This window comes from Cyanistes caeruleus, unplaced genomic scaffold (genome assembly GCF_971803275.1).
Source record: "Cyanistes caeruleus unplaced genomic scaffold, bCyaCae1.hap1.1 HAP1_SCAFFOLD_128, whole genome shotgun sequence".
NCBI lineage: Eukaryota > Metazoa > Chordata > Aves > Passeriformes > Paridae > Cyanistes > Cyanistes caeruleus.
Window position 1 is genome coordinate 160,492 of NW_028255925.1, and position 18,755 is coordinate 179,246.

General features: G+C 52.6%; 2 protein-coding genes across 2 annotated transcripts; both read left to right on the plus strand.

Moving 5' to 3' along the window:
- Positions 1–2,403: 2,403 nt before the first annotated feature.
- On the plus strand, positions 2,404–5,373 carry LOC147646054 (uncharacterized). The gene is made up of 3 exons (XM_086873983.1): positions 2,404–3,984; positions 4,074–4,211; positions 4,495–5,373. Exons 1-3 carry the CDS (start codon positions 3,407–3,409, stop codon positions 4,823–4,825), a joined length of 1,047 nt encoding a protein of 348 aa, XP_086730109.1. The 5' UTR covers positions 2,404–3,406; the 3' UTR covers positions 4,826–5,373.
- Positions 5,374–5,433: 60 nt separating this feature from the next.
- LOC147646055 (uncharacterized) lies at positions 5,434–6,610 on the plus strand. Its single transcript, XM_086873969.1, has 4 exons — positions 5,434–5,585; positions 5,749–5,850; positions 6,163–6,265; positions 6,546–6,610. Exons 1-4 carry the CDS (start codon positions 5,478–5,480, stop codon positions 6,608–6,610), a joined length of 378 nt encoding a protein of 125 aa, XP_086730095.1. The 5' UTR covers positions 5,434–5,477.
- The last annotated feature ends 12,145 nt before the right edge of the window (positions 6,611–18,755 follow it).

The window sequence follows — 18,755 nt, forward strand, 5'->3', positions numbered from 1 at the left end:
CTTGTGTGACTGTTCAGACACTCTAAAATCCAGGGTGAAGATGACAGCTTTGGTATGGAAGAATCCTAGAAATTTTGACATGTGATTTTTCTAGTCAAGGATTTGAATGCCAATGTGGAAACTACAAAAATCTTCAAACTGGTTTTCATTGGCAACCCCTTTGAAATGGCATCAGCACACCTACAGGGGACAGGGTATGACAGCGGGGACAGTACTTGGCAATTCATGGCTTCAAGTGTGGGAGATAAATATTTTGCCCGGGTTCAACCTGAAGTTCAAGTTTTCCCAGGATTTTGATTGATTGGTCATTGCAGGTCAATTTAATAAATGCAAAAGGATGGAAAAGCACAATTTCTGGAGATTGTGCACTAGGGAGAAAATAGGAAGAAAACCTTGAAAACAGTCGGCAGGCTTTGGAAAAATTCTAAAAAGATGTGGGCTTTGGCTGCCCTCTGGCACAGAAGCCCCCCAGGGGTACAGGTCTCTGGGGCAGGAGACGAGTGCCAGCACTGCCAGGGCTCGGGTGGGGTGGCAGGTCTGCCTTGGCGGGGACTCTGCCACACCTGCTGATTTCAGTGCTGGCCGGGCCCCAGGGCTCAGAGCAGCATTCATGCCCTGGCCCACACGTTCCTTGTCTGTGTCACACCTGCAGGTTTAGAATGGCCACCAGCTGGGACGTGTCCCAAGGAGGCCGTGCCAGCTTCTGTGCAAGGCCCCGTGCCCTTCCTGCTGTGGCTGCGTCGGCAGCCCTGGGGGCTCCTTCTGCTGCCCTGAGCCTGCAGAGCAGGGCAGCGTTGGCTGATGGTTTGAGGCATTCCTAAAGATCCTGTTGGGCTGTCTTAGACCCTTTGGGCAAGAGATTCCTCCCAACCTGGGCCATTTTTGGGGGGATGGGGGCAGGGGGAACCAGGGCAGCTGGCAGGGTGCGTGAGGGCCCTTTGTGACATATGGTCACCATGGGATGGAAAGGGACAGGGTGTCAGAGGGCCCTTTGTGACATGTGGTGGCATAGGAGCTGGCGGTGACAGGACCACGCCACAGTGCTCGGTGCACGCGACGGGACAGGACGCGTCAGAGCGGTGCTGTGAGGAGCCCCCGCACAGCACACTCGTTTGTGTCGGACCCGGAGCTTTTCCGAAGCGTTATTCCAACAGGTGACCTCGAGGCCAGACCACAGGGCTTGCTGACCTGTGGCCTTGCCGAGGCTTCTTTCTTAAGGTTCTGTCAAGGGCAGACCGTGGGACTTGGTGACCCGGGGCTTTTCCGAGGTGTCGCCCATCCCTGCAGTCACTGCCCTTGAGACCAGACCTCAAATCTTGACGAGGAGCCTCCTGTCCTTGTGGCAGGAGCCCTCAAGACACAAGTGCAGGACTTGCTGTCCTGCCGTCTTGCCAGGACTTGAGTCTTGCAGGTGCCTTCCAGGCACGACTGCAGCACTTGCTGACCTGTGGCCTTGCCGAGGCTTCTCAAGGTTCTCTCAAGGCAGACCGTGGGATTTGGTGACCCGGAGCTTTTCCGAGGTGTCGCCCATCCCTGCAGTCACTGCCCTTGAGACCAGACCTCAAACCTTGACGAGGAGCCTCCTGTCCTTGTGGCAGGAGCCCTCAAGACACAAGTGCAGGACTCGCTGTCCTGCCGTCTTGCCCGGACTTGAGTCTTGCAGGTGCCTTCCAGGCACGACTGCAGGACTTGCTGACTCGGAGCTTTTCCGAGCCATCTCTCCTGCAAGTAGCTATAAATCCAGTCCCTGCCATGGAGCAGCGACCCCCAAGAGTGCCCAAGTTGGCCTGGGTTGAGGAGGAGGAGGAAGGAGAAGGCCCTGGAGCTGTCCTGGCACAGGAGACTGAAGAGGTGCAGGAGTTCCAGGCACCACGGGAAGGTGAGTTGCAGAGCTCGGCCTTAGGGCTAGCGCCTGTTGCCAGCTTGGCCCCATCCCATTGCATGCCATGCCATCCCCTGGTGCTGTTCCTATGGAAAGGATGGGAGAGTGTTGAAGATGATATGGAGCAGCAACCCCCAAGAGTGCCCAAGCAGGCCTGGGTGCAGGAGGAGGAGGAGGAGGAAGAGGAAGAAGGCCCTGGAGCTGCCCCAGCACCAGAGACCGAAGAGGTGCAGCAGTTCCGGCCGCTGGAGGAGGGTGAGTGGCAGAGCTGGGCCACAGGGCTGGTGCCTGCGGCCATCTTGGCCCCATCCCATCCCATTGCATCCCATCTCATCCCATCCCACCCTGTCCTGTGGAGACACACCCATGGACAGCATAAAAGAGGGGCTGGGGCTGCCCCCCAGCAGTGGCCGTGCTCCATCCCCTGGGGCATCCGCGGGGCTGTCCCTGCCTGGGGATCGCAGGGCTGGGCTGCGTTCTCCGGCCTCTCCCGCAGCCCCTCAGCTCTGGCTGCTCTTTGCCAGATGCAGCCATGGCCCAGACACAAGAGCAGGACCTTGGCGGTGGCCTCTTCCGCAGAACAGCGCAGGTACCTGCAGCCATCCCCAACTGGGCTGGGCCTGCTGGCACTGCTCAGCCCAGCAGCACGCCTGGAGCACTCCATGGAACATCCCCGATGTTTCTGTCTCCTGCCCTTCTCCTACAGCTGGTTTGCAGCTTCATCAAGAGAATTCGGGAAGAAGGGACCAGCGCCGTGGCCACTGGGCTCAGACCTTATTCATACATCTTCAACACCAAGGCCACTGCTGCCCTGCTGGATATGCTTGTAGAGGAGGGTTTTTACAGTCAAAAGCAAGTAAGCAGCCTGTGGCCAGGGTTTGATCCTCCAGGGATCGCTTGGCCTCCCAAGCCACGCTTGCTGATCACTCAAAGCCTTTGAGGCCATTGCAGCGTGCTGAGAAGGGAAGCACTTCTCTGGGGAAGCTGGGGACATTCCTGACTCCCTGTGGCAGCTTTCCAAGTCTCCCCTTGTGCTTTCTCCAGGTGCCTGCCATGGTGAGGTACATCCACCAGTGGCTCATGGCCAATCAGTTCTCTGAGCACAGGCTGAACAGGACCCTGCTGGATCTGAGCGAGGCACAGCCCGCTGACGTGGTCATTGCTCTCCTGCGTGTGGCCCCAACGTGTGACAGGTACGGGGCCCACGTGCCCAGAGGGCTCAGGGCTCCTCAGCCCATCAGCCTGCACAGCCTGGCCCAGGTGTCTGACCAACAGAGACTTCCAGGGTCCTGTCTACCTGGGACCTTTCCCAGCCCTGCTACATCGGTCCCCGAGCCTGCTGCCATGCCATGGCCCTCAGGGCCCTGTCCCCACAGGGCTGGGCTGCCTGGCTGCTGCTGCTGGCGAGGGGCAGCAGGCAGAGGCAGAGCTGGCAGCAAGCTCAGCTCCCCCCCACTGCTGCCCAGGCCACGGGGATGTGTCTGAGACCCCCGTGAGACAGAGCTGTCGCCCCGCAGAGCTGCTATGACCATGTGGAAGACCATCTTGTGCTCGCCCAGGACAGCGGAGCGGGCATACCGGATAGTCCTCGATGTGCTGGGGAACTGGCCAGAGCACAGCACGCGCACCTCTGATGGAGACAACACGGGTGTCTTTGCCCTGGCTGTGAGTTTCTGCAACTGGCCTTTGCTCAGCCCCTGGCAAGCCACCTCTTCAGCAGCTCAGTTTCCTCCTTCCCCAACTGCATCTCCCTGCCTCAGGCACTGGGCTGAAACCTGGCCTAGGGGCAGCTTCAGGGGCACCAGGCGTGGAGCTCCCCAGGGGTTTCCCCTGACCGCTCCCTGCCACACTCAGGCCCTGCCACCCGCACACCTCGGCACTGAGCGCTGTCTCAGGGTTCTCTGTCCTCTGCAGGCAACTGTGCTGATGTGGAAGATCCTTCAGATGCCCTGCGTCCCACATGTAGTGACGGTGCATTTCCCCCGCCTCTTTGTGCATCTGCTCTTCCAAGTGTTCTTCAGCACTTTGGAGATGCCAGAGGATCTCAATGCCTTCTGGAAGGGATGCCAGGAGCAACACGGCCTTGCCATCAGCCCCAACAGGTGCTCTATCCCACTCCTCCTGTCCCTGCCATGTCTCCACGGCACGAGCCAGTGCTCCCAGCGTGACCTGGGCTTTGCTGTGCACACAGCTTTGCAGTGCAGGCCCTGAAGTCCCTGCTGTGCCAAATGCATCGTGAGGAAGTGGTGGTGGAAATGGAACACAAGCGTGGCTGGGACAAGCTGCTCTCTGCTGACACCCACCACTATGCCGTGGGTCTGCTGGCCAGGTGAGACCCCCTTCTCCCCACTGCCTCTGGCATTTGTGCCCCGTGCTGAGGTTGCCCAACACAGTCCCCACTGTCGTGGGCCAGAGGGCCTCGTCACCGAGGGACGGCTAGGGAGACTGGAAAAGGCTGGGAAAGGAGGGTGCCCACAAGGAGTCACCTCCCCAAGGGCCCAGGTCCCCCTATCCTTGCAGGATGGTGCTCAAAGATCTGAACTCTGTCAATCAGTCCTGGGAGATGTTTGTCCTCCCAGCTCACAGTCTGGGCTACTTTTTCACCCTGGCAGGGAGATGTCGTCTGCCTCTATCCCCTTGTGTTCCCGCATCGTTCCCTACCTGCTCCAGCTGCTCAGCACACAGGAGGCACGCTGGGATCTGCCTGCCCTGGCATTCCTTGTGGAGGTGAGCCTGATGGCCAAAAGTGCCTCCCTGCAGAGCTGCCTGCCACCTCTCTGCCCTCTCATAGCTGAAGCTGCCTGGGACGGTGCCCATGCCTTGTGCTGCTGCCTGGGCCCTGTTTCCTGTCTTGTTTCTGGGCTCCTGCCGGCTGCCTCCCCTGTCACTGCCCTGTGCCTTTCAGATCCTGGACTACCTGGACTTGAGCGAACGCAGCGCTAACAGAGTCCTGGAAATCTTCTCAAGGCACCTGCGGAGCGAGAGCAGGGACAAGCGTCACCTGGCGCTCAGGGCCCTTTTCAAGTTGATTGACGATCCCTCGATGGTGAGAAGTGGGCAGTGGCTGAAGCTGCGCCGGGAAACGCAGTCCCTTGGGCTCGGCTGGGCTTCGGGCCCCGAGGCAGCTGCTGCCAGCTCTCCTGCCTCCTGCTTCTTCCTGAGTGCTTTGGGACAGGCCTTTGGCCTCTTGGCCCTGTGGCAGCAGGGTGGCGTTTCACAGACTTGTCTTCCACACAGGCTGAAAAAATGCGGAGCCTGACTGAAAGTCTTGTAGATTTCCTGTGGGATGCAGATGGAGAGATAGTCAGGATGACAGTCATGGTGCTCAGCTTTATCGTCTTGGACAAGGACATGCTGATACCCAGCCCCATTGCCCTGCAGCTGGCTGAGGCGCTCCTGCCACTCTTTGACCACGTAAGGCTCTGTGCCCCCAGCCGAGGCCACTGGCTGCTGCCCAGACACTTGGCGCCCGGGGGATTCTCAGGCCTGCGCCCTGCTGAGCCCCATGCAGACAGGGCTGAGGTCTTTTTTCCTTCCTTTCATATAGGATAATAGCCAGGTGCAGCTGGTGTCCATATTATTCTTCCGATCATTGATGACTCTTCTAACAGAAAAGGAAAAAAAGGCCCTGAAGTCACACGTGCACCACAGCCTGCTGCCTCTCTTCTTCCACTGCCATGATGAGAACCAGCAGGTGGCAGAGGTGAGGATTCCTGGGCTGCTGCTGTCACCCGGGGAGGGGGCTCGGCCGCCTCCTGCCCTGGCACCTTGCCGGCTGCAGCCTCCTCCTGGCCTTGGCACACGAATGCGGGCGGGTCCTGTGTCCTGACTTGTGGGGCCATCTGCGGGTCTCTGCTGCTCTCCAGGCTTCTTGGGCAACGCTGCTTTGTGCGGCCGAGTTCCTGAAGAGGAGAGATCTTGAAAGACCTGTGAAAAAGAAGAAGCTGTGGATGATCACCGAGTGCCTGGTAAGGACGGCTTGGAAGGCCCAGCCTCAGCCTGGAGAAGCCCCCTGTCCCCAGCGCTCGGTGTGTGGGGCTGGCAGCTGCGCCGCTGCCCAGTGCCGCCCCCGGGGGCCGCACGGCTTCTTCTTCAGGCTCCTGTGGTCCCGAGCCTGGTTCCGATGGAGCCCCGATCCACTGGGGCTGCAGGGCAGGGCGGCACCGCGGCTCCCTGGGCAGCAGCCGGCTGCTGGCCGGGCCTCAGGGTTGGCCGGGCAGGCAGCGCCTGGCCGAGGGGCAGAGCCCGCGCCAACCCCTCCCTCCTGCCGCTCTCTCCAGCTGGCACAGGACAGGAACCGAGCGGCGGAGGACCTGCGTCGGGCCCTGCCGTACCTGCAGAGCCCACAGGAGCCCCTGCGAGCGGCGGCCATCAGGTTCATCGGTGAGCCACGAGCCCGGGCTCCCTCCCCGCCCCGCCACAGCTCGGCCCCGGCCCCGACTGCTGCCCCGGCAGCGGCACCCGGGCCCGGTGCCCTGGAGCCCCGCCTGCCCTCGGGGCTGCTGCTGCCGGCCTCTGGCAGCCGTGCCCTTGGGCTGAGTCAGGATGCGGCACGGGCCCGGGCTGAGCCCTGCCGGGGCGGGAGGGCGTGTGGCCACAGGGCTGGCAGCGCCGCTGGCAGGGAGCTGTGCCGCTGGGGCCCTGACAGGCTCTGTGTTCCCAGGGATGGCCGGGCGGCTCCTGAGGCGGCAGAAAGAAGACCTGCAGCTAATTTACAAATGTGAGTGAGGGCAGCGGGCTGTCAGCGGGGCTGCTGGGTGGAGCTGCAAGTCCTGGACTGTCTGCGAAGGTCTCTGCTCAATGTGCGGATGAGGGGCGGCGTGGGTGGATCACTCCGAGGTTTCACGTGGGGCATTCGTGGCCAGCAGCTTCGGGCTGATCCCCTTGGTCCCTGCTCCCTGCTGGCCATGGCAAGAGCCGGCTGGGATGGCCCTGGCCGGGGGCTCTCCGTGGGCCTCCGCAGGTCTGGGAATCTGACCGTGGCTCTGTTCATCTCTCTTCCAGCCCTTAAGAACGTGGTTTGTGACACCAGCCCTGCCATCGGAAACCTGGCAATTCAAACATTTTACATCACCCAGGCAGTAGAGACGGCTCGATATTCCATCTTGGAGAACCTGCAAGTTCAGCTGCGCAGGGCATGGAGGACACGGCCTCGTCTGTTGGGCCTCAGCTGGCTGCGCTGCTGGAGCTCTGCTGGCAACTGACCCGGCAGGCTCTGTCTGCTGGGGCCACCTGAACCAGCAGAGATTTTTTTTTGTTTCTTAAATATTGTTCTTTTCTTCTTTTCATTTTCTTTTAGGATATAAATATAGTATATATTATAATAGGCAGTCACTTCCCAAGACCTTTATCTTGCTGCCCATGGTGTACAGGGCATAGAGGAAGCGGGGAAAATGTGATTCCACTTGGGGAATCACAGCTCAGCAAGCTGCCCAGGCATGCAGTGGTGCAGGGAAAATGGCCAGAAACCCTTGGCCTTTGGTGGTTCTGCTGAAGGCACAAACCCTGTCTCAGCCAGGAAGCGCCGCCATCTGTGTCCTCGTGCCCATGTGGTGCTGGCTGGGTTGCTGAGGGCTCCCACGTGCCTCTTGATCCTGCTCCTCTGGAGCTCCTGTGGGGCTGTGGCGCTGCTGCTGGTCCACGCTGGGGGAGACTCTGAGGGAACAGGGCACTGGGAGGCTGTAAATGGATGAGGGTCTGTGGAGGCCCAGGCGGGACAAAAGCGTGGGAAGGCGTGAGGGGCATGTGTGGAGGCTGGAGGCTCCAAAGGGGACAGGAGGCCCCTGAAAGGCTGGACCGGTGGGAAGACCTGAGGAATTGGGTGTCAGAGGGCATAAGCAGCCCCCGGGCAGCCACCTTTTTCCTGACAGCCGGCCGACCTGGCACTTCCCCAGAATGTCTCCCAGGCCTGCAGCAGAAGCCCTCGAGGCTGGGACAACACCCCTCCAGGAGGGTGCGGACAGCCCAAGGTGTGCCCAGGCTGGGCTGGCTGGGGACATGCAGGGCAGGGGGGTGCTGCCAGGCCACGGCCACTGGGTGCCTGCGATAAGGGGCAGTGGGCAGAGGCAGGGCTGGCCGCCAGCCCGGGCCCTCGCGGCTGCCCAGGACACGGTGCTGTGACTGAGGCTCCCCTGACACAGAGCTCGGGGTCCGCAGAGCTGCTGCCACCAAGGGGAGGGTGGTGATGTCTCCTCCAGCAGGGCTGCCCAGTCGCTGCTGCTGAAGCGACTCAGGAGCCCACAGAAACAGCAGCAGAGTGTGCACAGGAACAGCAGCAGAGTGTGCACAGGAACAGCAGCAGCCCCAACGTCGGCACCTGCACAGTGAGGCGTCCGCAGCAGCCGGGTGCCAAACCGGGGGAGGCTGTGGGCACAGTTGCCTTTGGTTTGGCAGAAGGCTTCAGCAGAATTGGCCACAATGGCTTTCTCTTCACTTGCCAGCCTCACAGCAACGCTTGGCAGCTTCAGCTGCAGCCTGTGCCCCTGACTGACTTGGATGGCCGTGCTTGAGGGCGGGCTCGCCTTCCACATGTCATGTGTTGTTGTAGTGCGTCTAAAAATCTTGGTATCTCCCAAGAGTAAAACTCACCTCTGTTTTGTGTAATGTTAGTTCCTACCTGAGAACCTTCTCCCTTCCCTTTTCCCATTGGCTGTGACCTCTCTGTATCCCCCGATCACCCGCACCCCTTTGTATAAGAGATAAGACCCAGGGCATTTCTGTCTCTTTCTTGCCCCGGATGGACGACAGACAATAAACCTGCAATTTGGATTATTCCAGCAAGTTTGGGCCTCCTGTGTCTAGATACTTTGAGTCCGTGTTGTATCCACTTATCCCTCCGGCCCCTGTTCCCCAGGGAGAAGGGGCAGGGAGAGAGAGAGTTACACCCCTTGCTCCTGCAGAGGGGCAGGGAGAGGGGTGTCCCGGCCCTGCCTCCCGATGGGGGGGTGCCAGCCTACCGAGCCTGGCGTGGCAGGGTGCGGGCCCCCGCCTGGCTCCTGCAGGGGAGGAGCTGGGTCTCTCCACAGGCTTGGTGAGGGAATGGAGCCCCCAGAGCCCGGCGTGGGGGGGTGCAGGCAGAGAAACCCAGGGAATACCAGCCTTGGAGAAGATGAAGGTATGCTAACAGCGGCTCCTGTAGTATACAATAGCAGCTGATATTCAAGTCAGTTATGTTAATATTAACCAGCTGCCATCTGATAGTTTCTTACAGTTTGTAGATCGACTGAGACTACAGATACAGAGACAAGTTAAAGAACCAGTGGCCCAGACAGAACTGCTTCAAGAAATGGCCCAAAGAAATGCCAACGACGCTTGTCGTAGAGCAATTCTGAGTCTACCTATTAACCCTCCACCCACCATAGCAGATATGATTGAAGCCATGTGCCCAGAAAGCAGACTTGTACAGTGTACACGGCAAGAAACCAGGCAACCCAAGGACAGTGGCAGCAGTGACAGCAGGAATGAATAAGCCACAGATGTCACCAGAACAGCTGCAGCACATCGTCTGCTTCCAGTGCAAGAGGCCAGGACATTTTGCAAGGAACTGTCCTCAAACCCAGCAACAAGGGAAACACTAGAAAGAAGCTGTAGCCAGTCAACCAAGAAACTAAAGTCTCAGCGCTTTTCTGTCAAGCGCAGAGACATAAAAATGACAGACCTGAAGCAGAAAAAAGACTTTATTTTAATGGGAAAAGGGGAGGAAAGGGAGCGGGCTGAGAGGCTGCAGAAATATAATTGTGAGGAACGTTTGCCTAATAAGGTCTGGCAACCGCAAAAGTGATTCAGTAAGTGATTTGTAACTTGTCATGAGGTGACTTTACCTTTAAGGTGGTTTTAAGAGCTAAGGAAGTTGAAGTTGCTGGTGGCTGATGAGAGTCTTTTCTCCTGACCAATTATCGGTCATTACTGGGAATTGACAGCAGTTTTGACCATTGAAAAGTGAGATCAACTTGTGAACCCTACCTTAAGATGTAAAGTCAGAGCACTCTTGGGCTCTTTGTTTCCTGGCTGTGAAAGGTAACAGAGCTCCAGGCCTCCCGTTCTCTGCCCGGCCATGTGGCCGGGCAGGGGCTGGGCTGGACCCAGCGGCTCTCGGCCGGGAGATGGGGGCTTGCGGGGGGCTTTCCCCGGGCTCTGGCCAAGCCAAGCTGATCTCTGGCTCGGCTGCAGGTTTTGCTGTGACTAAATTTACTAGAGACTGCCGAGTGAAGAAAGAAAGAGGCTCTGAACCTGCGGCAGGCTAAGGCGGCGACTACACTTTCCAGAACAGCCATGAGGAATCTTCTATCAATGACAGCTCCAGCTCCTGCACTGACAGAAGTCACAGAACCATCTACAAAGCCTGGGCAAGATTTTAACCCTTTCATTACCCAGATGAGACTTGCAGATTAATCTTTTTATCCAGAGAGGGAAAAAGAGATTGATCAACATGAAAAGAGACTTTATAAACTACCAGTGACAGAAAAGAAAAGAAGCTTCAGAAAAGGTAGAGAATAAGGAGGTGCTTTAATTAAGATGAAATATTTTTCTGTTCAAGTTATGGAGATGGACAATAAAGTCCTGAAAGAACTCCTTTAATTCATGATAGAGTATGTAGGGAGGAATAAAGTGTTCAAAGTGTAAATTTTGAGTAAAAAGTAGAGTAATTGTGGTACAGTGAAGTGCTGGAGGATTTGAAGCCTTGAGAGGCAATGAGAAAACTGTTTTCTAGTGAAGCTTACAGAGACAGATGAAGAAGACTTTTGCTTTTGAATAACTCATCCTTAAAATGCCATCCCTAGACTCATGGCCCATACACACTTCAGAGTGATGTGAAATGGGAGGAGTGAGCTCTGATAACAGCAGTTCTGGGCAGCTGACATCAGAGCAATAGAAAACTATAACAGAAGTAGTTTTCTAGTGAGAAACTCCATAAATTAACAGAAAGAGACTTCTGTTTCTCTACAAAGACTGGTGAAAAGACTGTAGCAGGAATTGGGACTGTTCTAACCATCCAAGTACCAAAGTTTTTGTCTCTGTGGTCATGTGAACAAGGGAATAGTGGGTAGTGGGGGATAAAAAAGGTTTTTCTGGAAGTTTATTCTGTTGTTCTTATTATTGCAGTTTGTGAATAAACGTTCTTTATTCCTTTTAAGTTTTATGCCTGTTTTGCTCTTGTTCTAATCCATATCTCACAGCAAGAAATAAGTAATTTTCTTAGTTACTGGTTTAAAACCACGACATAACTTCTAAAGCTTTTTGTTTCAGATCTGATCGTTGGACTGTCATTGGAGTAGACGTGCAGGATAATTCACAAGACCCGTCTGGACTGGATAGTAGGTATTTTGTTATTGGAGACACAGCACATTCACCAATAGAGATTGAGGTGGCTCCCATGACAATTAAGGGAGACCTAACACACCTCAGTCTCTTAGCTAGGTGCCCTCAACCACCTTTCTATGTAGACAAAGGGCAGGTAATAGCCCAGGTGATCCCTGTTCCAACAGAAATCCCAGTAGATGACAAAGCACCAGGAGTCTACTGGGCAGAAGTAGTGGGTGAAGACAAACCCATTATGGGATGGAACTTAACACATAAATCAGAACATCTCCATGTAGAAGGGTTAGTTGATACTGGGGCAGATGTGACTAGCATACCTGAAAAGGTGTGGCCCTCACATTGGGAACTGTAACCCATGGCAGGAAAAATACAGGGTGTTGGAGGAATGAAACTGGCTAAAATTGCTAAAGGTATCGTCCAGATTGAAGGTCCAGAGGGTAGGTTAGCTAGTGTCCGACCTTTTGTTATTGACTACAAGTGCCCGCTGTGGGGAAGAGACACCATGTCCCAGTGGGGAGTGAAATTATCAATTCCTGAGACACCTCTGGATTTTTGATGGAGGCCACTGTAGAGTGTCCGGTCCAAAAGTTATCTTGGTGTCCTGGTTTAGGGCAGATTTGGGAGAAAACCTCCAGTGGGGCTCCCCCAGGGAAGCAAACCCACGTGGCCCTTTTCTCCCACCCTCCAACCGGTTCGGGAAGAGATTTCTCTGAGTGAAGTGGAAAAAACCTGTTTATTTCACATCCACAGCACTACCCGGCACAAGAATGAACGATATCAAATTACAAAACCTCTTGCCGTTCAGAAGAGATGACAAACTTCAGAGGGTCTCTTTGCTGTGGGTGTTTGCTCTGTTATCAGTCTCTCTGGTGTTGGAAAATGCTGCTGCCCAGGCTGGGCTCCCGGTAGTCCACGGGTGCAAACTCCCGGTGCTCCCTCGAGTCCCCAGTTCAGAGCAGGTTCGATTTGTTTCAGAAAAGGGGAAAGAAAACAGTCCAGGAAGACCTCTCTGCTCTGGCTAGCTGGAAAGCCAAAGCGATCTGTGTCTTGTTGTCTGTCTGTGTGGAAGTCAAAACTCCCGATGCGGGGGGAGCAAGTACAGTCTCTGATAACAGACTCGGTGCTTCTTTTCCACTCACTTTTACTCTTAGATGAAATTTTAAGAATACAGAACCTGTGTCTGGGTTAGGTGGATGAATGGGGATTTAATTTAACCTCCTAATCAACCCAAGACACTTCGGTAGATAATAATCCAGTTTGAGTGAACCAGTGGCCTCTCAGCAGACAAAAACTTGGGGCGCTAGAAAAGTTAGTAGAACAATAATTGGCCAAATGACACATAGTAGAAACAATCAGCCCTTGGAATTCCCCGGTGTTTGTAATAAAAAAGCCAGGGAAGGATAAATGGCACCTCCTTCAGGATTTGAGAGAAAGAAACAAAAAAATAGAGGACATGGGGTCTCTTTAACCAGGTATGCCATCCCCAACTATGTTACCACAAAATTGGCTCCTAGCAGTACTGGATATTAAAGACTGGTTTTTTCAAATTCCCCTGGGCCCAGCTGATGCGCCAAGGTTTGCCTTTTCCATTCCCACAATTAACCGAGAAGCCCCAATGAAAGGGTACCACTGGACAGTTATTACCTCAGGGGATGAAAGCAAGCCCCTTCATCTGCCAGTGGTATGTGGGGTCTTTGCCGTCCTCAGTGCGTGCTGAAAAGAGAGATGCCATCATTTTGCATTACATGGACGATGTTTTGGTATGCTGTCCCAAACACAACATGCTGCAAGACACCCTTGATGTAGTGGTTAAAGTTTTAACCTCTGCTGGATTCTAATTGCAGGAAGACAAAGTTCAAAGGATGCCACCTTTGAAATACCTGGGCCTGGAAATTACCGCAAGGATGGTTGTTGCACAAAAATTGGAAATTATTGGTAATCCTAAAACTCTAGCAGATCTCCATTCCCTATGCGGGTCACTAAACCGGGTCAGACCCTGGCTAGGTCTCACCAATGAGGACCTGGGCCCCCTGCTCAATTTATTGAAAGGGGAGAGAGAGCTGCTGTCTCCCAGGGAGCTGACTCAAGAAGCAAAAATTGTGATTGAAAAGGCACAAAAGGCCTTGACAGAAAGACAGGCACATCGCTTCAAACCTGAGCTGCCTTTCAAATTTATTGTCCTGGGCAAATTGCCACACCTACCTGGGTTAATATTCCAGTGGGCCGAGGGGCAGACAGATCCACTCTTAATAACAGAATGGGTTTTCCTCTCCCATCAATGACCCAAAACTATCACCAAGCCACAAGAGCTGATGGCTCAGCTGATTCAGTTGGCCAGGGTAAGGCTGCATGAACTGGCAGGTTGTGACTTTATGTGTATTCACCTCCCAGTCAGGCTCTCTGGAGAAGGCAAAAACTCCCCTGAGAGACTGACCAAAGAGATGTTTGAGCATCTGCTGCAGAGCAATGCTACCCTCCAGTTTGCTCTGGACAGCTCTAGTGGGCAAATTTCAGTTCATGCGCCAGCACACAAATTGTTTCATGAGGAATTCCACCTCATTCCTTGTGAGAAAAGGAGCCAAAGGCCACTCAAAGCTCTCACAGTGTTCACTGATGCATCTGGGACATCTCACAAGTCGGTGATGACTTGGAGAAATCCACAGACTCAGCTTTGGGAAGCTGATGTTGAGTTTGTAGAGGGGTCACCCCAGATAGCTGAACTGGCTGCGGCCATAAGAGCCTTTGAGAAGTTTTCAGAACCGATTAATTTGGTTACTGACTCAGCCTATGTAGCAGGAGTGGTGTCCAGAGCGGAGCAGGCAGTTCTCAAGGACATTGAGAACGAACATCTCTTTAGATTGCTTTCAAAACTGATTTATTTGGTTTCAAATCGAGAACAACCTTTCTATCTGATGCTTATAAAGTTGCATACCCCATTGCCAGGTGAAATCGCTGAGGGAAACCGGGAGGCTGATTCCCTTGCTGCCCCAGCTGAAAAGGCACGTCTCCCAGATGTGTTCCAACAGGCAAAGATAAGTCACCAGCGATACCATCAAAATGTGCCAGGACTGATTCATCAGCTCCAGCTGACATGGGGTCAGGCTAAAGCCATCGTGGCTACCTGTCCCAGTTGTCAGCTCCAGGCAGTGCCATCATTAGGCCTGGGGGTTAATCCCCGAGGAATTGAAAGCTGTGAAGTGTGGCCAACAGATATCACTGACATCCCCAGTTTTGGTCACCTTAAGTATGTACACGTGAGCATTGATACATACTCAGGAGCAGTGTATGCCTCTGCTCATGCAGGAGAAAAATCTGTACATGCCAAACAACACTTAGTACAGGCCTTTTCTGTATTGGGAATCCCTAAAGAAATTTAAACAGATAATGGCCCAGCGTATCAATCCAAGGAGTTCCTGGAATTTGTCCAGCAGTGGGGAGTGGAACATAAAACTGGCATCCCCCACTCCTCCACAGGTCAAGCTGTGATTGAGTGTGCACACCAGACGCTCAAACAAGTCCTAGCCAGGTAAGGTAGCGAGGCAGTGTGGATGTCTCCACAACAAAAACCCTGTAAAACTCTGCTTGCCATTAATTTCCTAAACTGCTCATTTGAAAACATGAAGCCTCCTGTGACTCGGCATTTTAACAGTGATGATCAGTTTTAATTGTCACAGCGTCCACCAGTTTTAATCAGGGACCCTGAAACTTGGCAAACCAAGGGCCCCTATGAACTTGTCACCTGGGGGCGTGGTTACACGTGTGTCTCCACCCCTGCCGGCCCCTGATGGATTCCTCAGAAACGGGTAAAACCTTTTGTTCCAAAGAATCCAGCCCCAGCAATAAGAGATGAGAAGCAAGTGGCTGTTGCTTCCAAGAGAAGACGCCACCGAAGAGAGCAAGAAGAAACCTTTCTAGCCTCTGACCTGCATGCTTTGGCAGTAAATATGTTTCCAAAAATGTCTGTTTCCTTGTTTTTAGAAATAACCTACCTCTCACTCAAATCCATGATGAGCCTTAACCCTGCTGTCATCGTGCTCGCACTGAGCAGCCTGACAGCGGCCTGGATCGTCGCACAGCCACGCCAGGACATCTGGGTGACCCTGGCACAAACACTTCATCAAGAAAACATATGTCTATCTACTTGAGCAGCGAAAAATCCTATGTCTACCTGCCTGGTAGGAATTCCATTGCAGGATGATGAATTTACACATCGCTTTAATACACTGACTCCTGAAGCAGGTAATGAATTTCCACAGCACTCAAATAGAAGCAGAGTTTAAAAACCCCGTCAAAGAGTGGCTGCCACATTTTCCTAAGGCAAGCCAGGAACCCCAGGAGTTAGAGCTACTGGGTTCCTCTCCAGCATTACACTGTGTACACTTTAGGGTCAGTCTTCCAATTAATAAAGAAACCTTCCACAATATAGTACAATATTGAGAAGAATTCACAGCAAAAAGGTGGTGCCACGTCCTAAGCTACATCAAAAGTGCACTCCTCAGCTCATACACATCCCAAAAGCCTCCCCAAAGGACTGTTCCTCATTTGTGGGGATAGCGCATGGGCAGGAATTCCACCCTGTCTCCTCGGAGGGCTGTGTACCAGAGGGCGTCTATCACTGTTAGCGCCCAATCAAACATTAATTGGCGAATGGACCAATAAAAATAATTTGACGAGGAAAATTCAGAAGAGAAGTGTTACAAATTTAGATGAGAATTGTGATTCGGAGATTTTTCATTGGTCCAAATCAAAAAGAATTGCTGCATCCATTTTCCTTCTTTGGGTGGCTGCAGCCAAGGCCCTAGGTGAACTGGGACACCTAGAATGCTGGGTGGTAAAACAAGCAAATTTAACATCTAGCACCATAAGTGCCCTCCTAGAAGATGAGGAAGTTAGCAGGCAGGCAACACTCCAAAATGGTGCAGCGATAGACTTTCTCCTATTGCTCCACGGGCACGAGTGCCAGGAGTTGGAGGGTCTCTGCTGCATGAATCTGACATCGAAAGCTCCTAACATCCATGCCACACTCCAAGAGATGAAAAGCATGATCGGACAAGTCAAGCAAGAAGCAGATGACTGGTTTAATGGACTGTTTAAAAACTGGGGACTCTCGGGGTGGTGGGCTTCAGTAGTGAAAACTATTCTGTCACTGCTAGTCATTATTTTGCTAACAGAGTTTGGAGTTTTAAGCAGGATACTATACAAAAGCATAATTAAGCTGATCTCAGCTACCTCAGATGTCAACCATATAGAGCTGGCAGACCAGAGTAACCCTCACCAGCCTGCAAATGGTACTTGGTGGGCCACTTCAGGTCAGTAAGTCATATAAGCTCATTTCATGAATTATATAGAACAAAATAGGGGGAGATGTGCTAGTGCACAATCCTGGGTGTGCTTTAGTTTCTGTGTAAACCCTCCCTGCAGCTGTGACGTGTTTTTCCCTTCCCCTCCCTGTCCCTGAAATGTTATCCCATTGCTTGGTGTTATATGTCTCCCCGCCCCTCTCCCAAGGTTTGAAAGTACCCGGGAAATATTTCCTCCCTCTCTTTTTTTCCTCCTGGATCCCAGCCTGAATAAACATCTGACGTTATGCCGGAGGGAAAAGCAGCTGTTTGGTCTTTATCTTGGTCATGAAGAGCCTCCCTGCCCTCCCCTCGACAGAGCTAGCCAGGATTAATCAGGAGGGACAAAGTGGGGCTACTTCACACCTGGCTCCCCCAAGTGTCCTCCAGACCCGCAAGTTCTTTCTAAATTCCCTGCCCAGACCCAAAACTGCCCTAAATGTTCCTCAGAAAAGTTTCCATGGGCCCCAAAGTGGCCCCTTTTACCCTGTCTGAGAAAATGACAAAAGTTAGGATCAAAAGACTAAAAATAGGACTAATTAGCATAAAGAGGGAGAAAGAGTGGTCAATTAATTAATGAAGGGAATTGTGGTTGTTATGGATTATATTAATAAAAAAATCAAGATCCTTGTTGAATAAAAATAATTGGATTTATTTTAGCAAGCGGCAGCAAGCAAAACAGCGCTGGGCGGCCGGGGAATCACCGCTCCACCAACGGCTAGTGCCCCCCTCCCCAAACTTCAGAGCCCTTACAGTGTCTTCAGTTCCGGTTTCTGCGTCATCCGGGTTGATTCTGCTTCTGCGCGGCTTGTTGCTAGGTGGTCGTGTTTTGCTTTTCGGTGGTCGTGGGGAGGAAGATGCTCCTCTTCGTCACAGCATCGCCCTTGATCTGCAAGCCAAGCTCCATTTTTGGCTAAAATATTGGATACACAAGTTATGCTTCAAGCTCCATATCTGGCTAAGGTAATGAGTATACAAGTTATGCTCAACAACAGGATGTCCTTGGAGTTTCTGCCGGTTCTGCTTGGAACTTTTCAATTGCCAATATCTTGCTTAACCCTTTATTTTCTTGTTTTTACGAGCAAACTCCTTACATACTCATCACACCACCTGCTATTATAACTCAGTCCCCAGCCCCTCTGTTACCTCTGTCCACCCCGCAGCGGGCAGGGAGGCTGGGGAGGTAGTTTTAGCTTGCCAGACGAGGCCCTAAAAACGAGGCTCTTTCCCTATGCTGAGATGGCAGTTGCAGCTTTATTTCTTGGGATCCTTCAGGGTGAGATGGCAGAAGGGAAAGAGGAAGAGGTATGGACAGGCACTCCTTTTTCAGGACAGGGGAAGGGGCTGTGGGAATTTACACAACCAATAAGGGAACCTGGGGAGAACAAGATAAAGGAAAGAACTTACAAATCTACATTTTTAGGGGTACATTCTTTGGGTCATACCATTTTTCCTAACTGCATTACAACAAAAAGCCCAACAAAATTCTCTCAAATACATAAGAAATTCCAGAAATATCCCACGAAATTCCTGAAATCTTCTCAAAACCCTTCGAAATTCCCGTAATAGCACACAGAATATTGAGAACTTTCCACACAATCTAGGAAAAATCCATCAAAATTCTTCTTGTCTCCTCAAAATCCCACAAAATCCACAAAATTACATTAAATTCCAGAAAGATCCCACAAAATTCCCAAAATCTTCTCAGAACCCTTCCAAATTTCAGAAACATCCTACAAAATTTGAGAAATCCTCTCAAAACTTTTCGAAATTCCAGAAACATCCTACAAAATCTTGAGAACTTTCCGCAAAATATCGGAAAAAACCCTCAAAATTCTTCATGTCTCCCCAATATCCCACAAAATTCCAAAAACCTTATCAAAACCCTACCAAATTCCAGAAACATCCCACAAAATCTCTACAACTTTCCACACAATCTAGGAAAAATCTCACAAAATTCCTTATGTCTGCTCTATATCCAAAAAAATTCCACAAAATTCCCGAAACATCCCACACAATTCACAAAATTCTCTCGAAACCCTAACAAATTCCAGAAACATCCCACAAAATCTCGACAACTTTCCACACAATCTAGTAAAAATCCGTCAAAATTCTTCATGTCTCCTCAGCATCCCACAAAATTCCTAAAACATCCCCCTAAATTCTCAAAATCTTCTCAAAACCCTACCAAATTCGAGAAACATCCCACAAAATCT